Source organism: Emys orbicularis, chromosome 13 (genome assembly GCF_028017835.1).
Source record: "Emys orbicularis isolate rEmyOrb1 chromosome 13, rEmyOrb1.hap1, whole genome shotgun sequence".
NCBI classification, from domain to species: Eukaryota; Metazoa; Chordata; order Testudines; family Emydidae; genus Emys; species Emys orbicularis.
Window position 1 is genome coordinate 10622830 of NC_088695.1, and position 26170 is coordinate 10648999.

Here is a 26170-nt window from a genome sequence, read left to right on the forward strand (position 1 = left end):
GGGGAGGCAGGGATGGGACAGGGTGTGATAAACCTGCTGGGACACATTCAACTTGGAGCCTGATTTTCTGAACTGGTCCATTGGCGGTGGCGGGGAGTAACATTCCCCCATTTCTGAAACAGGAAACACCTCCTCCCCCCCCCCCCCCCCCCGGCAGGGCTGGGAAAACTGACCAGACTCCCAGTGCTGGAGCCTGAACCCACTGGCCAGAGGCTGCTGTGAAATACGAAGGGAAGCTGTTGGGATTCCTGTCCCTGTCTCCAGCTCAGAGCTCTGCTTCCTGCATCAGCCTGTGGCTGGCAGGCGTGTGGGAAATGAGAAGACCCTGCCCTGCTCCGTGTGCTGGGGTACAAGGAGCTCTCACCTTCTCCCACCCCCTGAAGCCTCCTGGCTGCTCTGAGCAGGGTGCGGGTGGGATTCTGCTTTTCTGGGCTTCCTCCCCTGTGACTAGTAGGATTGTTGCTGGGGCTGCAGATGCTGAGTGGGGGAACTGATGTTTCAGATGCCGGTGACCTTCGAGGATGTGGCTGTGTATTTCACTGAGGTGCAGGGGGCTCTGCTGAAACCCGGACAGAGAGCCCTCTACAGGGACGTCATGCAGGAGAACTATGAGACGGTGACCTTGCTGGGTAAGGGATTCCTGTGCCCTCAGCTATTAGATGCCGTGGGGTCTGCACATCTGAATCTTGTCAGGTTCTTCCCTGGTCAGTTGGATTTGGGGGAGGGTCACGTTGTCCACAGCTACAGTGAGGGAGAGACTTGCATCTCCATACCCCCTTCAAGGGAACAGGGAAGTCAGAAACCAAATGGACAGGCTAATTCATCCCCATCTCTCCAGCTTTCAGGGGATCAGAAGCAGGGTATTGTCCTGCCTGTATTATTTCTCCTTCACACACCGTTCACCTTGCTCCAGCCGTGGGGAGGGCTCTAGGTTCTGCAGGCTTGGAAATAGGCAGGAGTTTAACACCCGAGCTGTGTGTGTGTCAGCAAGTCCCCCAGAGCACATCTACCCTGAGACCTCCTAGTGAGGGTGTAACAACACCTCCGCGCCCTCAGAGATCTGCTGCTCCCATAGGGTCTGAGTTACCACAGTACCCTGTAGGGTCAGGTTAAACACAGGGAATGTTCCTTTTGACAAATACTCTACCAATGCTCCATGCGCCCTGAGCTTGCCTGATTTCACTCCCTGAGCAGTATTCCCCATTCCCAAACCTGACCTGATCCCCGGCTGGAACAGGGGGAAGAGCCGTGGGTTCCAGATCTCCAGGCTGCTGAGAAAAGGGAAAGCCCGAGAGGCACCTGCACAGGTGAGGAATGAGGGAAACTGAGACAGAAACATCTGGCAAGTGAAGGAAAAAGTTTGGACTCCCAAAAACTTACTGTGAGCGAAAGCCCTCAGTTGTGCCCCATCTCACCCAGGTCAGGGCGGCGTCATATCATCAAGGCAAATATCAGTCATGGCTTCCCACCCACCCTGTTAGCTGTGGGAATTTCCTCCCTGACTTTGCTTCCCTGGGAGTATTTGGGTGGGATGTGGCGGTAGAATCCAATGTCTCCATCTCCCCAACAGTCACTGTGTTGTGTTTTCCCTCTTTGCTATTCCCCTTTCTGTCCTTTCTCCCCGGCACAGGCAGTGACTCCTGTCTGGATTCTCTCTCTCCCAGCAGGTGATAGGACAGTGAGTGAAAACATGGAGGAGACTCAGCAGCTGGAAGGTCCTGAGAAAGTGGAACCGCATGAGAGGCTTTTGAGAAGAGCTGAAGGGAATTTTTCCCAGTGCTTGGAACAGGGAGAAGCCTGGGGAGATCGACACAGATCAGACATGCAACTGGGAAACTATCCCGGGAAGAAACTGGATGAATCCACTGAACGTGATGGAGGATGGAAGGATCCCAAGGAAACCACAGTCCAGCAGACAAGACACAATGAAGAGAAACCCTACAAATGCCTTGACTGTGGGAAAAGATTCCGTTTCAGTGCAAACCTTATTAAACATTGGAGAACCCACACAGGAGAGAAGTCCTATGAATGCTTGGACTGTGGGAAAAGCTTCAGTGAGAAGTCACACTTCATTACACACCGGAGACTGCACACAGGAGAGAAACCCTATAAATGCCTGGAGTGCGGGAAAAGCTTTAATGAGACGTCACACCTTATGTCACATCACAGAACCCACACAGGAGAGAAGCCCTATAAATGCTTAGACTGTGGGAAAAGCTTCAGTAGGAAGCCGCATCTTATTAAACACCAGAGACTGCACACGGGAGAGAGACCCTATAAATGCCCCGAGTGTGGGAAAGGTTTTATCGAAAGTTCATCCCTTACTAAACATGAAAGAATCCACACCGGAGAAAGACCCTATACATGCCTTGAATGTGGGAAAAGTTTCATTCAGAGGTCACAACTTATTATACACCAGAGACTGCACACAGGAGAGAGACCTTATAAGTGCCTTGAGTGTGGGAATGATTTCAGTAGTCGCTCCCACCTTATTAAGCATCAGAAAATCCACACAGGTGACAAACCCTATAAATGCCTCGATTGTGGGAAAAGTTTTGTTGACAGAACAAAACTTACCACTCATCAGAGAATCCACACAGGAGAGAGACCCCATAAATGTTTAGACTGTGGGAAAAGCTTTATTGAGAAGTCACAACTTATTCTACACCAGAGACTGCACACAGGAGAGAGACCTTTTCAATGCTGTGAATGTGGGAAAAGTTTTATTCGGAGCTCAGTGCTTATTACACATCAGAGAACCCACACAGGAGAGAGACCTTATAAATGCCTTGAGTGTGGGAAAGATTTTAGCGAGAGCTCAAGGCTTATTACACATCAGAGATCCCACACAGGAGAAAGACCCTACAAATGCTTGGACTGTGGGAAAACTTTCAGTCAGCGCTCATACCTTACTAAACATGGGAGAATCCACATGGGAGAGACACCTTATAAATGCCTTGACTGTGGGGAAAGGTTCAGTAAGAGCTCAGAGCTTACCAAACATCAGAGAATCCACAAGGGTGAGACACCCTAGGAATAGCCTGACTGCAGACACAGATCAGGGACCTACACAACAGAGAAACCTTGAATGTGGGGGAAGCTTCATTTGGTGCTCCCAGAGTATCAGGCATCCGCAAATCCGCACAGGGAAGAAACCTCTGAGATGTTTTCAGGGGGGAAAATGCTCCAAGCGGAGCTAACACCATGTTGGACATCAGAGACTTCTCCACACAGCAGGGAAATTCTCTGAGTGCCCTGACTAGGGCTGGCCCTGGTGACAAACCCATTTCCTCATTCCCACACACATCGGGGGCATTTGGCTCCCAAGGAGGCAGCTGCCCATTGCTGGGGTGAGGATCCAGCAGCAGCCGAGCTACAGCTGGTCAGTGACCCTCTGGCTCTGCCTGGTCTAAGCAAACTCCAGGCAGAGGATGAGAAGCCCCGATCAGCCCCTCCTCCCTTCTGCAGCCCTGGCTGCTGATCAGATGGGGCACAGGTGGGGGAAGGGAGAGAGAGAAACTCCTCCAGCCGTTCCCTCTGCCTGGCTGAAGATTCCCCCCCCCTCCCTTCCCCTCCCAACCAGGATCCCCCTGCCATGGAGATGAGGAGAAGGACACTTGGGCCAGGCCCCACCTTCATTCTAGACCCCTGTCCCCATCCCCCATATTCCACCAGCCCCTGGGCTGGGCTCCCCCACTGGCCTGGAGCTGTTTCCTGCAGGGGGAGTGTCCCTGGGGGCTGGTAACTCCTCCCCTCCCCAAATCCCCCAGGGCGCTTGGCTCTGGGGGATCAAACATTAAAGGACCAGGGCGATGGGTTGTGGGGAGGACACTGGGGATTGAATGGTTGGGGCTGGTGGAGCAGGGGGAGCTGGGTGCTGGGTTTGGGGATCATGGTATAAGAGGCGAGGGAGAGCACAGGGGTAGAGAGGTGCTGCCTCATCACTCTGCCCCTTCTCCCTGCCCCCTCTGCATTGAGACAGCATCTCTGAGAGGGAGTGATTCCCACAGGGCCTTTTGTGGGCGGCCTGGAGATCCCACTTCTGCTTCCGCAGCATCAGCCTCTGAGTGTGTCTATGGTAGGAAACGTGGTCAGGATTAGCCAGCACAACTCTGTGACCCTGCACCAGATTTCCTAGTGTAAACTCTCCTTGAGGATCTTATGTGTAAGGCTAAGATTTTGTCATGGATATTTTTAGTAAAGGTCATGAACAGGTCACGGGCAATAAAGAAAAATTCACAGAAGCCTGTGACCTGTCCATGACTTTTACTACTCATATCCGTGACAAAATGGGGAGGGAGAAGGCTCCAGCACCTATCGCTGCTGGGGCTCTGGGGTCCCATGTTGGGTGGGGAGGTGCGGGGGCTCTGGCTGGGGTCTCAGAGGGCCTCCCCCTCCCCCCCCCGCCGTCTGCAGCTCGGTGCTCCGGAGCTGCCCCGCAACCCATGGCAGCTGGGAGCTATGGGGGGCCCAAGCTGCCTGCAGTTACTCAGACCTCTGGGAGCCACCCATTGCGGCCAGGAGCTGTGGGGTAACCCCACGGCTTGCAGCAGGTCAGAGCTCCGGGGGGCAGCTCTCGGCTGCCATGGGTGGCAGGGGGACCCCACAGCTCCGAGCCGCCACGGGCAGAAGTCACGGAGGTCTCTGGAAGTCACAGATTGCCTGAGTTCCGCGACCTCCATAATAAAATCGTACCCTTACTTGTCTGTTCTGATCCCCTCCCATTCGCAGAATGATAGTTAATCTCTGAGTTCCCCCGTTGGGGCCGGATTGTCTCATTCCCAGATAGTCTCACATTACACTAGGCCATGCTGAAAAGCATGTAGTGTTTGTACATTTTCTCCCATACGCACAAGAATTAACTACATGCTAAAAAAATGGGGAGCAGGGACAATAAAATGTGGTGTTTTAGCTTCTGTGCTATTTCAGAGCAATGGGGTGAGTCTCAGGGATTCCCTCCTTCCCCCATCACTGTCAAGCTCCACTCTCGACACAGCAGCCTCTGTCCAAGCGATAGAGAGTTTTATCCTGTCCCCGTTCTACCCCTCCTCCTCCTAAGGTGTCACTTTACCACCGTGTCCTGGCTCTCCATGCTTAGGAATCACAGTTTTGATGTCTATGATCAGAGGGCTGGAGAAGAAAGTGTCACAGACCTAGGAGTGGGTGGGGAAATCCCATTGAACCTAAAGCACAGTTTGACCTTTCAGATCTTGTAGCCCTGTTTCCATCGGTTGGTAACATTGCTTCCCGGCTTTTTCTAGGCTAGTCCAGATCATTTGTAGATGGCAAGATTTGTCTTTCTTTCTCTTTCTTTAATTATGTTGATGCTAAAACTTTTGCAACTAATACAACCAAATAATGAGGCGAGAAGTGAAGCCAGTTTAGCCACTTCAGAAGAAAATGGGTAAATTTATTTTCCTGATTTTGAGTCTTGAGATTGATGATTCTATGGGATTTCACTTTATGAACATGAAAGTGTTTTATAGCCCACCCTGGATTGTGGGTTTTTCTCTCTTTGTGAAGGCCATTTGGTCTCATACTTTGATATTGGTTTAGTTTGACAGGATGGAGGTCAGATTCATTGAGGCCTTCACAAGACAAATGATCGTTTGCCAGAATAGTCCTTTTTTAGATTTTATTTTGATCTTTATCTAACCCTTTGTCTTTTTTGTATCCTTTGAACAATGACCGTGATCAATATCTCTCAGGACAAACACTGATGGTGCGAGATACATTCCTCTCCTTTTGTCCCTCCAGACCCACAAACATGATACAGTTCTGCGGTGACCTAGAATCCTACTTTCGACGTCTCCGACTCAAAGAATATTTCCAACATACCTCTGAACAGCATACTAACCCACAGAATCCCCCCTACCAGCACTCCAAAAAAAAGGATTCTGTGTGGACTCCTCCGGATGGTCGAAACAACAGACTGGATTTCTACATAGATTGCTTCCGTCAACGTGCAAAGGCTGAAATTGTGGAAAAGCAACATCACTTGCCCCATAACCTCAGCCATGCTGAACACAACGCCATCTACAGCCTCAGAAACAACCCTGACATCATTATCAAAAAGGCTGACAAAGGAGGTGCTGTCGTCATCATGAATAAATTGGAATATGACCAAGAGGCTGCTAGACAGCTCTCTAACACCACATTCTACAGGCCATTATCCTCTGATCCCACTGAGGATTACCTAAAGAAACTACACCATCTGCTAAAAAAACTCCCTGACAAAGCACAGGAACAAATCTGTACAGACACATGCCTAGAACCCCGACCAGGGACATTCTATTTGCTACCCAAGATCCATAAACCTGGAAATCCTGGACGCCCCATCATCTCAGGCATTGGCACCCTAACATCAGGCTTGTCTGGTTATGTGGACTCTCTCCTCAGACCCTACGCTACCAGCACTCCTAGCTATCTTCGAGACACCACTGACTTCCTGAGGAAACTACAATCCATCGGTGATCTTCCAGAAAACACCATCCTGGCCACTATGGACGTAGAAGCCCTCTACACCAATATTCCACACAAAGATGGACTACAAGCTATCGGGAACAGTATCCCCGATAATGTCACAGCTAACCTGGTGGCTGAACTCTGTGACTTTGTCCTCACCCACAACTATTTCACATCTGGGAACAATATATACCTTCAAGTCAGTGGCACTGCTATGGGTACCCGCATGGCCCCACAGTATGCCAACATTTTTATGGCTGACTTAGAACAACGCTTCCTTAGCTCTCGTCCCCTAACGCCCCTACTCTACTTGCGCTACATTGATGACATCTTCATCATCTGGACCCATGGAAAAGAAGCCCTTGAGGAATTCCACCATGATTTCAATAATTTCCATCCCACCACCAACCTCAGCCTAGATCAATCCACACAAGCGGTCCATTTCCTGGACACTACTGTGCTAATAAGCAATGGTAACATAAATACCACCCTATACCGGAAACCTACTGACCGCTACACTTACCTACATGCCTCCAGCTTCCATCCAGGACACACCACACGATCCATTGTCTACAGCCAAGCTCTAAGATATAACCGCATTTGCTCCAATCCCTCAGATAGAGACAAGCACCTACAAGATCTCTATCAAGCATTCTTAAAACTACAATACCCATCTGCTGAAGTGAAAAAACAGATTGACAGAGCCAGACGAGTACCCAGAAGTCACCTCCTACAAGACAGGGCCAACAAAGAAAATAACAGAACACCACTAGCTGTCACCTTCAGCCCCCAACTAAAACCTCTCCAGCGCATCATCAGAGATCTACAACCTATCCTGAAAGATGATCCTTTACTCTCACAGATCTTGGGAGACAGACCTGTCCTCGCTTACAGACAACCCCCCAACCTAAAGCAAATACTCACCAGCAACCACACATCACTGAACAAAAACACTGACCCAGGAACCTATCCTTGTAACAAAGCCCGATGCCAACTCTGTCCACATATCTATTCAAGTGACATCATCATAGGGCCTAATCACATCAGCCATACCATCAGGGGCTCGTTCACCTGCACATCTACCAATGTGATATATGCCATCATGTGCCAGCAATGCCCCTCTGCCATGTACATTGGCCAAACCGGACAGTCTCTACGCAAAAGAATTAATGGACACAAATCTGACATCAGGAATCATAATACTCAAAAACCAGTGGGAGAACACTTTAACCTGTCTGGCCATTCTATGACAGACCTGCGGGTGGCTATCTTAAAACAGAAAAACTTCAAAAACAGACTCCAACGAGAGACTGCTGAGCTGGAATTGATATGCAAACTAGACACAATCAACTCAGGATTAAATAAAGACTGGGAATGGCTGAGCCATTACAAACATTGAATCTATCTCCCCTTGTAAGTATTTTCACACTTGCTTCTTATCAAACTGTCTGTACTGAGCTTTCTTGATTATCACTTCAAAAGTTTTTTTTCTCTTACTTAATTGGCCTCTCAGAGTTGGTAAGACAACTCCCACCTGTTCATGCTCTCTGTATGTGTGTATATATATCTCCTCAATATATGTTTCACTCTATATGCATCCGAAGAAGTGGGTTGTAGCCCACGAAAGCTTATGCTCTAATAAATTTGTTAGTCTCTAAGGTGCCACAAGTACTCCTGTTCTATTCACAGTGTGCGAGCCCGAGACTGAAAGAGGGAATGAAGTTAGTGCCTGATCCCTGAAGTGATGTGAGATACCGTTTGGAGGGGGAGAAGATGGGGGGAACAGAGCTGGGAAACTGCTGGGTTTGCTCCTCAGAGCTAGACGGCAGAGGCTGAGAACTGTGAACTTGCTGCACCAGTGCCAGAGAGAAACTTGAATTGGATTGTGAGAGTCGTGTGAAGCTGCCCCTGAAATCTAAAGGACCATGAATGACACCCCAAAAAATGATAGGGGGAGGGGCAGCATCTCCCTATTGCTGAGATGCCGAGGTTGGGCGCAGGCAAGAAGAGAGCCAGGGATGTCAACAGACCTGGGCAGCCTTGAAACCAGACCAACACCCAGCATTGAGGCCAGCGGGAGATGGGGAACCTAACAGTCCAGCTGCTCACTGTGACACTGCATCCCATATTCTTCACAGAGATACTATTATGATATGATTATAGCATAACTATGATATATTTTATACAAGATAGGTCATGTGAAAGATCATTGAAAAGGTTCTGATTTACTGATTATGATCATCCTATTTGTATGCATCTATCATTTTTGTATCTGAAGTTAGGAATATTGGCTATGCATCTATATTAGAAATGTGTTTACACTTGGGGAATGCCCACTAGGCAAAAGATTGTCAATAGGGCTGTCATGCGATTTAAAAAATTAATCACAATTAATCATGCGATTAAACAAATTGCAATGAATTGCAAGATTAACAAAATTAATCACGTGATTAATCGAACTGTTCAACAATTATAGAATACCATTTATTTATATATTTTTGGATGTTTTCTACATTTTCAAATATATTGATTTCAATTACAACACAGAATACAAAGTGTACAATGCTCACTTCATATTTATTTTTATTACAAGTATTTGCACTGTAAAAAAACAAAAGAAATAGTGTTTTTCAATTCACCTAATATAAATACTATAGTGCAATCTCTTTATCATGAAAGTTGAACTTACAAACATAATATTATGTAGAAAAAAAACTGCATTCAAAAATAAAACTGTAAAATTTTAGACCCTGCAAGTCCACTCAGTCCTACTTCTTGTTCAGCCAATCACTCAGACGAACAAATTTGTTTACATATGTGGGAGATAATGCTGCCCGCTTCTTGTTTACAGTGTCACCTGAAAGTGAGAACAGGCATTCTCATGGCACTGGTGTAGCCACTGTCGCAAGATATTTATGTGCCAGATGTGCTAAAGATTCATATGTCCCTTCATGCTTCAACCACCGTTACAGAAGACATGCATCCATGCTGATGACGGGTTCTGCTCGATAACGATCCAAAGCAGTGTGGACCGATGCATGTTCATTTTCATTATCTGAGTCAGATATCACCAGCAGAATGTTGATTTCCTCTTGGTGGTTCAGGTTCTGTAGTTTCCACATCGGAGTGTTGCTCTTTCATGACTTCTGAAAGCATGCGCCACACCTCGTCAGATTTTGGAAGGCACTTCGGATTGTTAAACCTTGGGTCGAGTGCTGTAGCTATCTTTAGAAATCTCACATTGGTACCTTCTTTGCGTTTTATCAAATCTACAGTGAAAGTGTTCTTAAAACAAACAACATGTGCTGGGTCATCATCCGAGACTGCTATAACATGAAATACATGGCAGAATGCAGATAAAACAGAGCAGGAGACATACTATTCTGCCCCAAAGAGTTCAATCAAAAATGTAATTAACATTTTTTTTTTAATGAGCATCATCAGCATGGAAGCATGTCCTCTGGAATGGTGGCTGAAGCATGAAGGGGCATATGAATGTTTAGCATATCTGGCACTTAAATACCTGGCATTGCTGGCTACAAAAGTGCCATGTGAACTGCTGTTCTCACCTTCAGGTGACACTGTAAATAAGAAGCCAGCAGCATTATCTCCTGTAAATGTAAACAAGCTTGTTCGTCTGAGCGATTGGCTGAACAAATAGGACTGAGTGGACTTGTAGGCTCTAAAGTTTACACTGTTTTGTTTTTTAGTGTGGTTATGTAACAAAAAAAAATCTACATTTGTAAGTTGCACTTTCATGATAAAGAGAATGAATTTCAGTACTTGTTGAAGTGAATTGAAAAATACTATTTCTTTTGTTTATCATTTTTACATTGCAAATAGTTGGAATAAAAATAATAATACACTTTGATTTCAATTACAACACAGGATAGAATATATATGAAAATGTAGAAAAACATCCAAAATATTTAATGCATTTCAATTGGTATTCTATTGTTTAACAGAGCAATTAAAACTGCGATTAATCGTGATTAATTTTTTTGAGTTAATCATGTGAGTTAACTGCAATTAATCGACAGCTCTAATGATCAGTCTAAATGGCTGGCTGGGAAGGGCCATTAGGGAGAACAATAGATTTTAAAAGAAGCTAATCCCCCACCAGGAAGCCTTCCTGAAGACCCTACAAACAGTCTGGAGTCATGGCTGTTGTGACACTGTAGGGTCATGTGACTAGATCACCTGGTACTGGACTCCATCTTGGAAAACCAGTGTTTTTCCACTGAAGGGCGTGGGGACCAAGGTTGGAGACAAAGGGTTCCCATCACAAAAAGCTATTTAAGGCAGAGGAGAGACATCATCATGGTTCTTCACTGACTCCCCGCCCAAAGGAGACTCTGGGAAACACCTGAGGAAAAAGGACTGAACTGGGGGGAAGTGCTGAAGCCAGGCTAGAGGGGTTTCTAGCCTGTGAAAGGAATACCTGGGGTTTTTAAGCTGCAAGCAAGGGCAATAGGCCTCTTAAGAATCTCTGTAACCTGCTTAAACCATTATTTAGGGTGAGAAGTTGCTACTCATATCCAATTTCTTTAGTATATAAAACTTAGATTGCACTTTGTTTATTTGCTAGATGATCTGCTTTGATCTGTTTGCTATTCTTATAATCCCTTAAAATCTATCTTTTGTTGTTAATAAACTTGTTTTGCTTTATCTAAAACAGTGTGTGGGAGTTATAACTTGGGGCAGAAAGCTGTTGTATATTCCTCTCCACATTGAGGGAGGGGGCAAATTTCATGAGCTTACACTGTACAGTTCCTTGTGCAGCGCAAGACGGTATACACTGGGTTTACACTCCGGGGCGGGGGGGGGTCGCCTTAGGAAGTGGGAGGAGCCTTAGCTGTGCCTTCCCATGCAGAGCTGATCATAGAGTCTGTATGAACTCTAGCTGGGTGTGTCCCTACCTGTATGTGTGCTGGTAAAGTGCAGACTGAAGCCTGGGAGAGGGCTTGGCAGGCTGGTCACAGCAGTACAGTGTATAGGAAGCCCAGGCTCGTGGGTCAGGCGGGCTCAGTGGTACTCCAGTTCCAGATGGCACCCCGGGAGGAATACATCACAACTTCCTCCCCATCTACCGCAATGTCCTGTGTGGGGACAAGAGAGACTGTCTCTGCCCCACTCATCCCACACTGCATCACTCTTGTAACTAACCCCCTGTGCCCCATGCTCACCACTTGTGTATGGTTATGATATATAGTGTACAAAGTATGCCTAGTGAGGGATCATTGGAAAACTCATGATCTGCTGAATATTACACTGTTGAAATGTATGTAACACCAGTGCATGTAGAAAGGTGAGATTGTACTCTGTGTTTGTTACTAGGGTGACCATATTCCAGGTTCCCAAAAAGGACGCTGATGAGGGGGGTAGCTGGGGGAGGGTGAAGTTCAGGGTGCTGGAGGGGATACTCACAAGGTGAAGGCAGTGTCAGTCACTGTCAGTGTCAGGGAGCTTGTCACAATCCCAGAATGTAGTGACAGCCATCCCTCAGCACCTACCTGCGGGACCCCCTCCCCAGGGCTGGGAGCTGGGGTATGGGCTGTTCCCCTCCCAATTTGACACCAGACCATTGATAACTACTCGGAGTACAGTCTTTCAGCCAGTTGTGCATCCACCTTACAGTAATTTCATCTAGACCAACAAATTCCTCCCTGCTGGTCAGAACTGAGTCTAACCTGGTTGCCCGCAGTTACTTCCCCCACCATAAGAAAGCAGAAGTTGTCCCCAACGTGTTCCCAGAACTTATTGTACGTTGGGTGCTACTCGGGTGGCCAGGTGCCCGGTTTTCGACCAGAAAGTCCAGTCGAAAAGGGGAGCTGACAGTGTCTGGTCAGATCTAGTGACTGGACACCCAAAGTCCAGTTACTGGGAGAGCCTTGGGGGGAAAGGGAGGGCAGGGTGGGACCTCGGGGGAAAGAGGCGGGGCAGGAGAGATTCCAGCACTGCTGCTGGTGTGTCTGGTTTTTAAAAATTACCAAGTTGGCCACCCAAGTAGCTAGCTGAGAGGCTGTGAAAAATATGAACAAACATACAACTATCACTTTTCACAAAGCAGCCTTACTAGCTAGCAATAAATAAATAACGATATTGATGTGTATATCAGGGTAAGGGGACTGTTGGCCTCAAGATCCAGAGACTGACAATGGGCACGGGCCAATGCTCCAGGTCAGCCTGATGGACAGGGCAGACAGGCCAATGAGGAAGTCAGGAGTCTGGGGTCGCATCCTCTCTGTAAGCTGGAGGGGCCAGAGCAGGGCAGGCGCTGCTAAGGAGAGAGCAGAGCTGGGAGCAGAGCAGCAGCAGTGGTGAGGCAGAGGGGAGCTGGGGCTGGAGCAGTCCAGAGCTGGGTGCAGTGAGCAGCTGGGGAGAGTGAGGGGGGATCCTGCGCAAGGAACCAGCGCAGGGCGACATCTCCAGCCAAGAGGGCTTGCAGGACTTTTGTGGTTCATCCCACAGAGCGGTGATGGTTTTTCCTTTAACCTTTCCCATTTATTCCTTGATTTTTTTTATTAGAATCATAGAATATCTGGGTTGAAAGGGACCTCAGGAGATCATAGTTGCTGTTTAATAAATTGTATTTGTTCTGAACTCTATGCAATGGTCAGGGAAGAGGTCAGGGAAGCATCCAGAGTGGAGAGAGCACCCCAGGAGTGGGGACGCCTTAGCCCCTGTCCTGAGTGATCACAACAAAATTGGGGATCGAGCCCCTCATGAATCCTGGGCCCAGCCTTGTCAGGGTTTCAGGGACTAGAGTGGAAGGGGAGTCCCCGCGGGCAGGCAGGCCTCTGGGTGAAGGGAGTGGGAAGGAGGACTCAGATCCCTCTGCTATTTGATTCCACCAGGGTGGTGTATAAGCCAGGAAAGTTCCCCACCATATTGGGACCATTCCCCCGCTTACCTCTGTGCATATTTATTGGTTTTTCCTAATGTTAATTAAGTATTTTAGGGGGAAGTGTCAGAGCGGCCACCAGCGAGAGCTGCTGGCAACACTCTGAGGCTATCAAAAATGTGGTCATGAGAACCCCACGGCTAGATGATCAGGACGGGCCCGTCTGACCCTAAAGTCTAGAAGCCGGACACAGAGAGGCGAAGCGCAGTGCGATGGGTTGATCGCTAGGACCCAGGAGCCGCTGGGAGGCGGCTCTAGGGGGAGCGATCGCTGGGGTCAGTCCCGGCAGCAGGAAGTGACTCGCAGCCGCTGCGGTGACTCTGGCTCCCAGCGAGATCCCCGAGCCCCGGCGGCTGGTGCTGGGAGCCCGGAGCCCTGGCTGCAGCCGGGAGAGGGGAATCTCCAGCAGTGCCCTTCCCGCTGCTCCCCAGGAGCCTCTCCCAGGGCAGAGCCCCCAGCCTGGCCAGGCCCCTTCCCGGCCCGGCCCCAGGGGGGCCCCGCTCGGAGGGAAGGTAAGAGAGACCCGCCCCCCGTCACCCCCGGGCTGCAGGGGGAGGTTTGGCCCCAGGCGGCTCCCAGCGGAGCTGGCTGCGATTCCCTGCCCTGGGCCCGGGAAAGCTGCCGCCAGCTCCCGGTGTGTGCGGGGCGGGGGGAGCCAGCCCGGGCCGTGCTGGGGCTGGGACAGACACACGGGAGGGGGCTGAAGAGGGCCGGGGGTGTGTGTCAGGGTAAGGGGGGATTTGGGGGGCAGGATGGGATGGGGGCGGGGGTGCGCTGAAGGGAGGATGTGGCGATGCAGGGCAATCAGGGGAGACTTATAGGGAGGTGGGAACAGGGCTGCAATAGAGGGAAATTGAGGGGGGGTCACTGCGAAGTAAAGGGGGGTGGGGTGGGGAGGGGAGGCTGGGGGGCGGGAGACAGAGCAAGAGCAGACTGGCTGGGGAAGGGGGAGAAACAGGGCCAGGGTCGGGGAGAATGAGAGGGAGAGATACAAGGGCAGCTCCCCCACCCCATGGGGCAGCAGAGGGTGAGGGGCTGCCCCACCCAGCAGCCAGAGGAGAATTCTTTCACCGCGAATAATCAATGATGCTTTGGGGGTAGGTGGAGACTTCACCTAAGGCCTCAGAAGCTACAAGGTAAAGACCCCCCCGGTCCCAGTGTATTATTTTCAGACACACTCATGATTTTGGGGTCTGTCTCCTGAGTGTTCGGGGCTGCCCACGGCCCTGGTCTGATTTCCGGGCACGTTTCACATCTCAGCCATACCAGTGTCAGACCGGAGTCACTGCTGGCTCTGGCAGGGGGTGAGTGCGGATGGGCCAATGGGATCAGCCTCTGCCTGCCTGTCCCTGGGGGCTGCAGGGGCAGGACAGGGAGGCTCAGTCATTAGCTGCTGCCACCAGAGGGCTCCGGTTATTCCTAAGGGAGAGGTGGAGGCTGGTGCGTGTCTCTGTCTGCTCCTGATATTAGAGCCCTTGAGTTGAGCTCCCTGGGTCAGATACTGAGAGCCCAGACTGCGAAACTGCTGCTCCACAGCTGGGTCTGTGCCAGGGACAGACCTTCATTAACCCCCCCTCTGTGCCCAGCCCAGGTGGGCACTTTTGCTGGACCTGGAACTAGCCCCCTGGGGCAGCCTCAGGCTCTGCCGACACCAGCTCCTGAGCCAGAGACCTTCAGGTGATGGGGAAAGGGCTGGGGTCAGGCAGGAGAGTGACTCTGCACAAAGGGCCCCTTTCAGGGACCAGCTGGTGAGTTTGTACTGGGCGGGGAGGGGCTCCCCAGGTGTCTGTGGGTCCCAGAGCTGCTGCCCTCAGTGACACAGCGAGACTGACTCTCCTGGGAACAAGGGGAGGAGCTGGACGAGTTTCCCTCCTCTGGAGGAATCCCCCATGTGGTTCCTTTGATTCTGCTCTTTTCTAGCATTTGTCTTACTCTGTCCCTGGAGGGGTTTAAAATTGTCTGAGGGGTTCAGTGCTGGTGGGAGGGGCCGGGCCAGGTCTGTGTTGTAATAAAGTGACTGAGGGTTTTCCCAGCATGGCAGAGAGCAGAGCGTCTGTCTGCAGGGAGAGAGCCTGGGGGAAATTGGGATGTGAAATGGACTCAAGCCCCTTCTGAAACCTCCCCCATCTCCCCTCTCGCCCTGACAGGCTGAGGACTCACGTTTCGCTCCAGATCCAGGGGACACGGAAGGGAAATGGCTGTGATGGAGCCAGCTCAGGTAGGGGATTTTCAGGGAGCTGCAGTGGGATTTGCTGTAGAGGGGGAGCAGCAAGAAACACACAGGGTGAGGCAGGGAGGGGACAGGGTGTGGTAAACCTGCTGGGACACATTCAACTTGGAGCCTGATTTTCTGAACAGGCCCATTGGTGAGGGTGGGAATGTCCCCCCATTTCTGAACCAGGAAACACCCCCCTGGGCAGGGCTTGGAAAACTGACCAGACTCCCAGTGCTGGAGCCTGACCCCACTGGCCAGAGGCTGCTGTGAAATACGAAGGGAAGCTGTCGGGATTCCTGTCCCTGGCTCAGAGCTCTGCTTCCTGCATCAGTCTGTGCCTGGCAGACGTGTGGAAAATGAGAAGACCCTGCCCTGCTATGTGTGCTGGGAGTACGGTGACCAGATGTCCCGATTTGATAGGGACAGTCCCAATTTCTGGGTCTTTTTCTTATATAGGCTCCTATTACCCCCCACCCCCTGTCCCAATTTTTCACACTTGCTGTCTGGTCATTCTGTCTGGTAGGGACAAGGAGCTTTCACCTTCTCCCCACCCCCTGAAGCCTCCTGGCTGCTCTGAGCGGGGTGGGGGTGGGATTCTGCTTTTCTGAGCCTCCTCCCCCATGAACAGTGGGATTGTGGCTGGGGCAGCAGATGCTGAGTGGGGAACTCTTGTTGTTTCAGATGCCGGTGACCTTCGAGGAGGTGGCTGTGTATTTCACCCAGGGGCAGGGGGCTCTGCTGGACCCCGGTCAGAGAACCCTCTACAGGGACGTCATGCAGGAGAACTATGAGACAGTGATCTCACTGGGTAAGGGATTCCTGTGCCCTCAACTATTGGAAGCTGTGGGGTCTGCATTTCTGACTCTGGTCAGGTTCTTCCCTGCTCAGTTAGATTAGAGGAGGAGGGTCGCATAGTCCAGAGCTCCAGGGTGAGATCTCTATACTCCATTCAAGGGAACAGGGGAGTCAGAAACCTAATGGACAGGTTAATTCATCTCTGTCTTACCAGTTGTCAAGGGGTCAGAAGCAGGGTATTGTCCTGCCTGTATTATTTCTCCTTCACACACTATTCTCCTTGCTCCATCCGTGGGGAGGACTCTAGATTCTGCAGGCTTGGAAATAGGCAGGAGCTGAACACCTGAGCTGGGTGTGTGTCAGCAAGTCCCCAAGAGTGCACCTATCCTGAGACCTCCTAGTGAGGGTCACCCCCACCTCAGGATGTCTGCTTCTCCCAAGAAATCTGAGTTACCACAATCTGTGTGTGTATTTGTGGAGACATACAGACTGTCTGTGGAGACACTGTGTGTGTGTGCGTGTGCATGTAGAGACACAGAGACTCTGTGTGTGTGTGTTTCTACAGACAGACTGACTGTGTGTGTGTGTGTGTGTGTGGAGACAGACAGACAGAGATTGTGTTTGCTGGGTGCTGGGGAATCAGACTCTGTGTGGGGTTCAAACCCTCTCCTTCTCAGAGTGCTGAGCGAGGCTGTTCCATCTCCCCTGCTGGGGTACAGGGGCGGGGGGAAGAGGTACCCTGACATCAGCACCCCTTTTCCCTTGCCCCTGCTCTGCACAGCCAGGAGCCACAGGGGCTCAAAGGCAGAGGGCTGCATTGCAGGGTCGCGGGGGCACCTAAATTCATGCTGCCTGCTGGATGTGAGCGGCTCTGGAGCCTAATCAACTGTGCGGCACTTCAGTCACTCCTGGGTGGCCGCTCCAGCACGCAGCTTACAGGAAACACGGGTTCCTTGTGACAAATAATCTACCAAGACTCCCTGCGCCCTGACCTTGCCTGATTTCACCCCCTGCGCAGGATTCCCCATTCCCAAACCAGACCTGATCGCCCGGCTGGAACGAGGGGAAGAGCCGTGGGTCCCAGATCTCCAGGCTGCCAAGGAAAGGGAGAGCCTGAGAGGCCCCCTCACAGGTGAGGAGTCAGGGAAACGGACAGAGAAATCGTCTGGCAAGTGAAGGAAAAAGCTGGGACTCCCAAAATGTGCTGTGACGAGAGCCCTCAGTTCTACCCATCTCACCCAGGTCAGGGCTGCAGTCAGCACGCAATGTTCCCTCTAATTTTTTCCATCCATGTGCAGAATAAATGTTGTGTGCACCGAGATATGTGCCTATGTGCACCACCAGTAGAAACAAAAAACCTAGATATAATATGTATATTTTTTAAAAGTTACCATAGGGCTTAGTCCAGCCAGGACAGGTTAGGCATTTTAGAACTCACTATTCAAAGAATTAAATTTAAGTGTAAAAGAAATAAAAATTATGAAATGCATAGACCAGTCAACACCCTAAAATAACAATATGAAAGAATAAAATTACAGAGAATATTTGTGCATTGCAGGAAGTACCAACAAATAATATCAACAATAATACAAGTATGTGTTGGGAGGTGAGTGTCACACACAGACTGTGTGTGTGAGAGAGAGAGTGACACAGAGACTGTGTGTGAGACAGTGACACAGACTGTGTGTGTGTGACACAGAGACAATGTGTGTGCTGGCTGCTGGGGAAAGCAGTTCGCTGTCTCTTTAAGACACTCACTGAAAGCTCTCCTGCTCTGTCCTGAGCCCTGTTGTCTCCCCTCCCCTGCTCTGCAGAGATGTGGTACTTGGGTAGGGGAGAGAGAGAGAGAGTCAGCTGACTGCTGGGGAAATCTCAGAAACATTGCATTGTCTCTTTAAGAAAGGCACTCAGCCACCCACCACCATTCAGACCTCAGGCTGTAGCAGCTCCGAGTCCTCCTGAGCCAGGCTGTCCCCTCTACCCTGCTCTGTCGAGATGGGGTACAGGGGGAGGGGGACACCCTGACATCAGCACCCTCCCACCCCCGATCTGCACAGCCAGCAGGAGGATCCCGGGAGCATCTGCAGGATGGAGCAACCTGTGGGGAGGGGCACCTGAACACATGTTGCCGGCTGTGCTCGCATTTGAATCTCTCCTTCGTGGCAGCCCAAGCCTGCAGCTTACAGGGAACACAGGCAGGTGTTGTATCATCAAGGCAAATATCAGTCAGAGCTTCCCATCCATCCTGTTAGCTGTCGGGAATTTCCTCCCTGACTTTCCTTCCCTGGGAGTGTTTGGGTGGGATGTGGAGGCAGAATCCAATGTCTCCATCTCCCCAACAGTCACTGTGTTGTGTTTTCCCTCTTTGCTATTCCCCTTTCTGTCCTGTCTCCCCAGCACAGGCAGTGACTCCTGTCTGGATTCTCTCTCTCCCAGCAGGTAATAGGACAGCGAGTGAGAAGAAGGAGAAGAATCAGCAGCAGGAAGGTCCTGAGAAAGTGAAATCGCAGGAGAGGTTTTTGAGAATTGCTGAAGGGAATTTTTCCCAGTGCTTGGAACAGGGAAATGCCTGGGGAGATGGACACAGATCAGAGAAGCAGCTGGGAAACTATCCCATGAAGAAACTGGATGAATCCATTCCATGTGGTGGAGGATGCAAGGATCCCAAGGAAGTCACAGACCAGCAGACAAGTCACAATGAAGAGAAACCCTACAAATGTCTTGACTGTGGGATAAGTTTTAGCAAAAGTTCATCCCTTATTCAACATGGGCGAATCCACACGGGAGAGAGACCCTATAAATGCATAGAGTGTGGGAAAGGTTTTATTGAAAGTTCATCCCTTACTAAACATGAAAGAATCCACAGAGGCGAAAGACCATATAAATGCCTTGAGTGTGGGAAAAGTTTCAGTGTGAAATCAACCCTTAATACACATGAGAAAACCCACATGGGAGAAAAACCCCATAAATGCTTGGATTGTGGGAAAACGTTTGGTCAGAACTCATACCTTATTGAACATAGGAGAATCCACACGGGAGAGAGACCATATAAATGCCTTTACTGTGGGAAAACTTTTAGTCAGCGTTCACACATTATTAAGCATCAGCGAATCCACACGGGTGACAAACCGTATAAATGCCTCAATTGTGGGCAAAGTTTTGTTGACAGAACGAAACTTAATAATCATCTGAGAATCCACACAGGAGAGAAACCCTATAAATGCTTGGACTGTGGAAAAAGCTTCATTCAGAAGTCACAACTCATTATACACCAGAGAGTGCACACAGGAGAGAGACCGTATAAATGCCTTGAGTGTGGGAAAAGTTTTAGTCAGAGCTCAAAGCTTATTACACATCAGAGAACCCACACAGGAGAGAGACCTTATAAATGCCTTGAGTGTGGGAAAAGTTTTATGGAAAGTTCATCCCTTATTCGACATGGGCGAATCCACACAGGAGAAAGAGCCTATAAATGTCCTGAGTGTGAGAAAATTTTTACAGAAAATCGATCCCTCATTAAACATAGGAGAATACACACGGGAGAAAGACCCTATACATGCCTTGAGTGTGGGAAAAGTTTTATTGAAAGTTCATCACTTACTAAACATGGAAGAATCCACACAGGAGAAAGACCCTATAAATGTCTTGAATGTGGGAAAAGTTTCAGTGTGAAATCAGCCCTTAATATACATCAGAAAACCCACACAGGAGAGAAACCCCATAAATGCTTGGACTGTGGGAAAACTTTCAGTCAGATCTCATACCTTATTAAACATGGGAGAACCCACACGGGAGAGAGACCGTATAAATGCCTGGACTGTGGGAAAACCTTCAGTCAGCGCTCATACCTTATTAAACATGGGAGAATCCACACAGGAGAAAGACCCTATAAATGCCTTGACTGTGAGAAAGTTTTCAATGAGCGATCGGCCCTTATTAGACATGAGAGAACTCACATGGAAGAGAAACCCCATAAATGTTTGGACTGTGGGAAAAGCTTCATTCAGACATCACAACTTATTATACACCAGAGAGTGCACACAGGAGAGAGACCCTTTAAATGCTGTGAGTGTGGGGAAAGTTTTATTCAGAACTCAAAGCTTATTACACATCAGCAAATCCACACAGGAGAGAGACCTTATAAATGCCTTGAGTGTGGGAAAGGTTTTAGTCAGAGTTCAACGCTTATTACACATCAGCGAACCCACACAGGAGAGAAACCCTATGGATGCCTTGAGTGTGGGAAATGTTTTATTGCAAGTTCAGCCCTTACTAAACATAGGAGAACTCACACAGGAGAAAGACCCTATAAATGCCTTGAGTGTGGGAAAAGTTTCAGTGTGAAATCAGCCCTTAACATGCATCAGAAAACCCACACAGGAGCGAAACTCCATATATGCTTGGACTGTGGGAAAAGTTTTAGTCAGCGCTCATACCTAACTAAACATGGGAAAATCCACACAAGAGAGAGACCTTATAAACACCTTGACTGTGGGGAAAGCTTCAGTAAGACCTCAGAGCTTACCAAACATCAGAGAATCCACAAGAGTGAGAGACCCTAAAAACAGCTTGACTGCAGGAAAAGATTCAATTTGATTTCACACATCAGTGACCCACACAACAATGAGACCTTGAATGTGGGGGAAGTTTCATTTTGTGCTCCCGGAGTATCAGGCATCTGCAAATCTACATAGGGTAGAAACCTCTGAGATGTCCTCGGTGTGGAAAAGATGCCAAGAGGAACTAACTCCATACTGTACATCAGAGACTCCTCTGCACAGCAGAGAAACAGTGCCCTGATAAAGGGTGACCATAGAGAAAAATCCATTCCCTTGTTCCCACACCCATCAGGGGCATTTGGCTCCCAAGGATCCAGTTGCCCATTGCAGGAGTGAGGATAAAGCAGCAGCCAAGCATCTGCTGGTCAGTGACCCTCTGGCTCTGCCTGGTCCAAGCAAACCCCAGGCAGAGGAGAAGCCCCGATCAGCCCCTCCTCCCTGCTGCAGCCCTGGCTGCTGAGCTGATGGGGCACAGGGGGGGAAGGGAGAGAGAGAAACTCCTCCTGCCCCTCCCTCTGCCTGGCTAAAGCTCCCCCCTCTCCCTTCCCCTCCCAGCCGGGATCCCCCTGCCATGGAGATGAGAAGGACACTTGGGCTAGGCCCCACCTTCACTCTACACACCTGTCCCCATCTCCCATCTTCCACCAGCCCCTGGGCTGGGCTCCCCCACTGACCTGGAACTGTCCCCTGCAGGGCGAGTGTCCCTGGGGGCTGGTAACTCCTCCCCTCCCCAAATCCCCCAGGGCGCTGGGCTCTGGGGCATCAACCGTTAAGGCACCAGGGCGATGGGTTCTGGGGAGGACACTGGGGATTGAATGGCTGGGGCAGCTGGGAAGCTGGGTGCTGGTGGTATCAAGTGTTTGGGGATCATGGGATAAGAGGCCACGGAGAGCACAGCGGTAGAGAGGTGCTGCCTGTCATCACTCACCCCCTCTGCCCCTTCTGCATTCAGACAGCACCATTGGCAGAGACTGGTTTCCACAGGGCCTTTTGTTAGAAGCCAGGATTTCCCACCTCTGCTACAGCAGCATCAGCCTCTGAGAGGGAAGCAGCGTTGCCTAGTGGATAGAGCCCTGGCCTGGGACTCAGGAGACCTAAGCTCTATTCCCAACACTGCCAGCAGCTTGCAGGGTGACCTGAGACAAATCTGTGCCTTCCAGAGAGGGAATAAATGGGGGGTGATAATATCAGCCTCCGAGTGCCTGTCTAGGGCAGGAGAAGTGGTTGGGATTAGCTCCTTTGTTCCTCCACCCCTTTTGCTAGCCTAGACTGACCCTTAGCGGTTTATTCCAACCCCTATTAGCAAAGTGATTGTTTAGAGTTGCTAAGTCCCCTCTTTGGAGTGAGATTGTGTCATTCCCATATATTAAATTAGTTTGACAGGTTGTAACACAGGTTTATTGGGGGCTTCAAAAGACAAATGATCACTTGCCAAAATAGTCCTTTCTGATTTTCTTTTCACATTTCCCTAGGCTCTGTCATGAGTCTTTCTTGATCTTTGAACCGTGAAAATGACCAATATCTATCCGAGAGTCAGAGACTGAACTGGGGAAGGAAGTGACTGCCTGATCCCTGCAGAGATGTGTGATACATTCAGGAGGGGGGAGAGGGTGGGTGGACAGGGCTTTGAAAGGGCGCTGTTTGCTTTTGCGAGCCAGAGAGCTGAGTCTGAGAACTGTGAACTCACTGCACATGTCCCAGAGAGAGAGGAAATGTCCTACGAGTGCTGGGTAAAGTCATCCTTGAACTCTGAAGAACTACCAATGATGCCCCAAGAGGATTGATGTGGAGAGGGGTCGGCGTCTCCCCATTGCTGAGAGGAGGAGGGAGGGCAAATGCCTCCCTCATTGATTGTTAGTGCTTTTCTACCAGCTTTAATTTGTTCCTCTTTCCCTGGGGCGCGTGTGTGGCTGGAGCACCAGTGTGCTGGGCTGGGGCTGAAATGCACTGTGCCAAGCTTGGTGTTGGATTGTGGAGGGGGGCAGGATTCAGCTTTTATTTCTTGCTTTGAAAAGAATAAAGTAGAATTTTTAGTTTCTCAAACTCCTTGTGTCCCTTGTCTTGAATAATGGAGGTGAAGAGGAATGGTCTTTAATGGACTTCGCGGCTTTCTGGCTGTCACCCATTGATGCAGCTGAGGAAAAGGCTGGTATTCTGGGGTGTATTAACGTGAGTGTTGTAGGAGGTCGTTGTCCCGCTCTGCTCAGCCCTGGGGAGGCCTCAGCTGGAGTCCTGTGTCCAGTTCTGGGCACCACACTTTAGGAAAGATGAGGACAAATTGGATTGAGTCATGAGGAAAGCAACAAAAATGGCAAAAGGTTTAGAAAACCCGACCTGTGGGGGGAGGTTAAAAAAAGTGGGTCTATTACTCTTGAGAAAAGCAGACTGGGGATGGTCTGCAGCCATGCTAAGGGCTGTTATAGAGACTGGGGATCAGTTGTGCTCTATGGCCACTGACGATACGATGAGAAGTAAGTGTTAAGCTGCAGCAAGAGAGATTTAGGTTCAATATTAGGAAAACTTTCTAATCATACAGGTATTTAAGCTCTGGAATGGTTTCCAAGGGAGCTTGTAGTGTCCCCAGCATTGGAGGGTGGTGGGTTTTTTTGTGTGTTTTTGGTTTTTTAAGCCCCTTGGAGGTGTTATTTCACCATCCCTGAGCTCCACACACTGCAGGTTCCGGCTGTGACGTTTTCTCAGAGTGCCCAGGACTGTGAATCTCCTTGTTACCCCCCGGCCTCAGTGCGAGGGGGACGTGTTGCTGCTGAACTGGGTGTCAGTTCCCTGTCACCTCCAGCCTTTAGCTCCGCACCCAAACTCCCCAGGGCTCTGCCAGTCCTTACTTTGCCTTGCAGGTTAACACTAGACGCAACCTTGTCCTCCAGCTCCTCTGATGTGTCCTGCAGTGTCCAGCCCCTCTCCACGGGACACTCAGAAATTCCCAGGTAAGCCGTCCCCAAAGGGACCATACCAGCTTGTTTGAGTCAGTTGAGGATCAGTGCTGATATAACATTACAGCACTGAGATATATTTATAGTGAAAACAAAGAGGAGTTTATTAACTAAGATTTAAGAGAGAGTGAGCGAAGCAATAAGACCAATAGCTTGACACATCAAACACCAGGTATAACAGGATTCAGATAGTCTGAGTATAACTTTAACAAGCAAATTCATGGCTAAAGCATTCTCCCAGGGTCACCAGCCACCATCACTGGGATCCTCCTTTCCCTGAATACAAAGTGTGCTCTCCTGTTTGCTTCCTGAAGGATTGCAGGGTGCGGTTCTTGTCCCTCAGTTATAGTCCAGTAAACTGCTGACGTGCCTCTCCCCCCCCTCCCCCCATTGTTGGTTCTCAAGTGTGCTCTTTCTTTTGGTCCTATATGCCACTGGCTCTCAACCTTTCCCAACCACTGTACCCCTTTGTCTTGCCTACCCCCAAGTTTCACCTCACTTAAAAACAACTTGCTTACAAAATCAAACATAACCATACAAAAGTGTCACAACCACTAGTACTGAACAATTGCTGACTTTCTCATTTTTACCATATAATTTTAGAAAAGAAATCAATTGGAATATAAATATCATACTTTCATTTCAGTGTATGGTATATAGAGCAGTATAAACAAGTCATTGTCTATATGAAATTTTAGTTTGTCCTGACTTCACTAGTGCTTTTTACGTAGCCTGTTGTAAAACTAGGCAAATATCTAGATGAGTTAATGTACCCCTGGAAGACCTCGGCGTACCCCCGGGGTGGCGCTTACCCCAGGTTGAGAACCATTCCTATATGCAAACAGGGCTTCAATTGTATTTCTTACAATGCTTAATCTACATGGGAACTGTGGGAGAGATATGACTAGATATCCCTTGGTCTGGCAAAACGGGTTTCTTAACCCTGCAGCTATTCAGACTTTAAAATAGTTTTTGGTATATAAATGTAGTTCTTTAAAGATCATCTGCCCACACTTTTTGCAGTGATCATGATGAACAGTGTGACACATAGCACGGGAACCAGAGGTGTGGGGGGTGCTGCAGCACCCCCAGGCTCCCAGCCCTGCACCCAGGGTCCCGGCTGCTGCCCTGCGCACCTGGGGATCTGCTGTTGGCCCCGTGCCCGGAGCTTTGCTCCCACCTCAGCTCTGGGAGGGGGTGTATGGACAGGGGTAAGAGGACTGGTTTCCAGCACCTCCACTATTAAAAATGTTCCAGCGCCACTGGTGTGACATGAGCCTTTATGAGAGACCTCCCATGGCCCGTGGTGGATAAATACTATGAAAGCAATGCATGAGGAGTAGAGAGTTTGTCAGGCCTGATTGGCGTTGCTATCATAGAACAATGCACCCTTTGCATTGAAGGGCTCTTAGTGTCATACCCAGGGGCGGCAGGTTAAACCCTCCTTCAGGGGTGGGGAGTGCATCAACCCAGTATTCCCTCTAATTTTTCTCACACGTGCGGAATGAATTTTGTTATGTGCACCGATATGAAGGTGATGTGTGACACATCACCTTCATATCGGTGCACATAACAAAATTCATGTCATGGGGTGGGACCGAGGGGTTCAGAGTGTGGGAGGGGGCTCAGGGCTGGGGCAGAGGGTTGGAGTTCAGGGGTGTGGGGGTGCAAGCTCTGGGGTGGGGTCAGGGATGAGAAGTTTGGGGTGCAGGAGAGTACTCAGAGGCTACGGTGGAGAGAGAGGACTCCCCCTAGTCCTCTGTCCCCACAGCAGCACCTGGGCTGGGGGGAGAGGCGCCTCTCCCCGCCATGGCAGCTCCGGGGCTGAGGCCACAGGATAGGCACCTTTTCCCCGTCCATGGGCACCCCTCCCCTGGCCGTGGCAGGTCTGGGACTGGGTTGGGGCTGGGGGAGAGGTGCCCCTCCCCCAGCCGTGCCAGGTCATGGCTGGGCAGGTTCTCTGAGCACCTGCATGGCACTTAAATGGCTGCTGCATGGCCGTGCAGCTTACAAGGAACTTAGCCAACCACTGAGCTGTAGGATACTCTTCTATGAGTTTCTCTCAGTCTCTCTTGTAGAAGCCATTCCACTTCATTTAAATTAATAAATATTAATTAGGTCAGAGACCAAATGCGAATCATTCTATAGCCTAAAATACCCAATGCTCTGGTGCTTAGAGTGTTTTCAAGATGGGGAAACTGAGGAAAGCAACTTGCTCTCCATACACAGCAACACAGTAGCAGAACCAGGACTCAAACCCAGGAGATCTCACTCCACAAAC

At 49.7% G+C, this 26170-nt stretch overlaps 2 protein-coding genes across 2 annotated transcripts; both read left to right on the forward strand.

Moving 5' to 3' along the window:
* Nucleotides 1-502: 502 nt before the first annotated feature.
* LOC135887395 (zinc finger protein 501-like) lies at nt 503-3034 on the forward strand. Its single transcript, XM_065415164.1, has 2 exons — nt 503-629; nt 1668-3034. Exons 1-2 carry the CDS (start codon nt 503-505, stop codon nt 3032-3034), a joined length of 1494 nt encoding a protein of 497 aa, XP_065271236.1.
* Nucleotides 3035-15563: 12529 nt separating this feature from the next.
* LOC135887396 (zinc finger protein 883-like) lies at nt 15564-21979 on the forward strand. Its single transcript, XM_065415166.1, has 6 exons — nt 15564-15587; nt 16266-16392; nt 17398-17511; nt 18819-19817; nt 19986-20618; nt 21891-21979. The coding sequence occupies exons 1-6, from the start codon at nt 15564-15566 to the stop codon at nt 21977-21979; spliced, it is 1986 nt and encodes a 661-aa protein (XP_065271238.1).
* The last annotated feature ends 4191 nt before the right edge of the window (nt 21980-26170 follow it).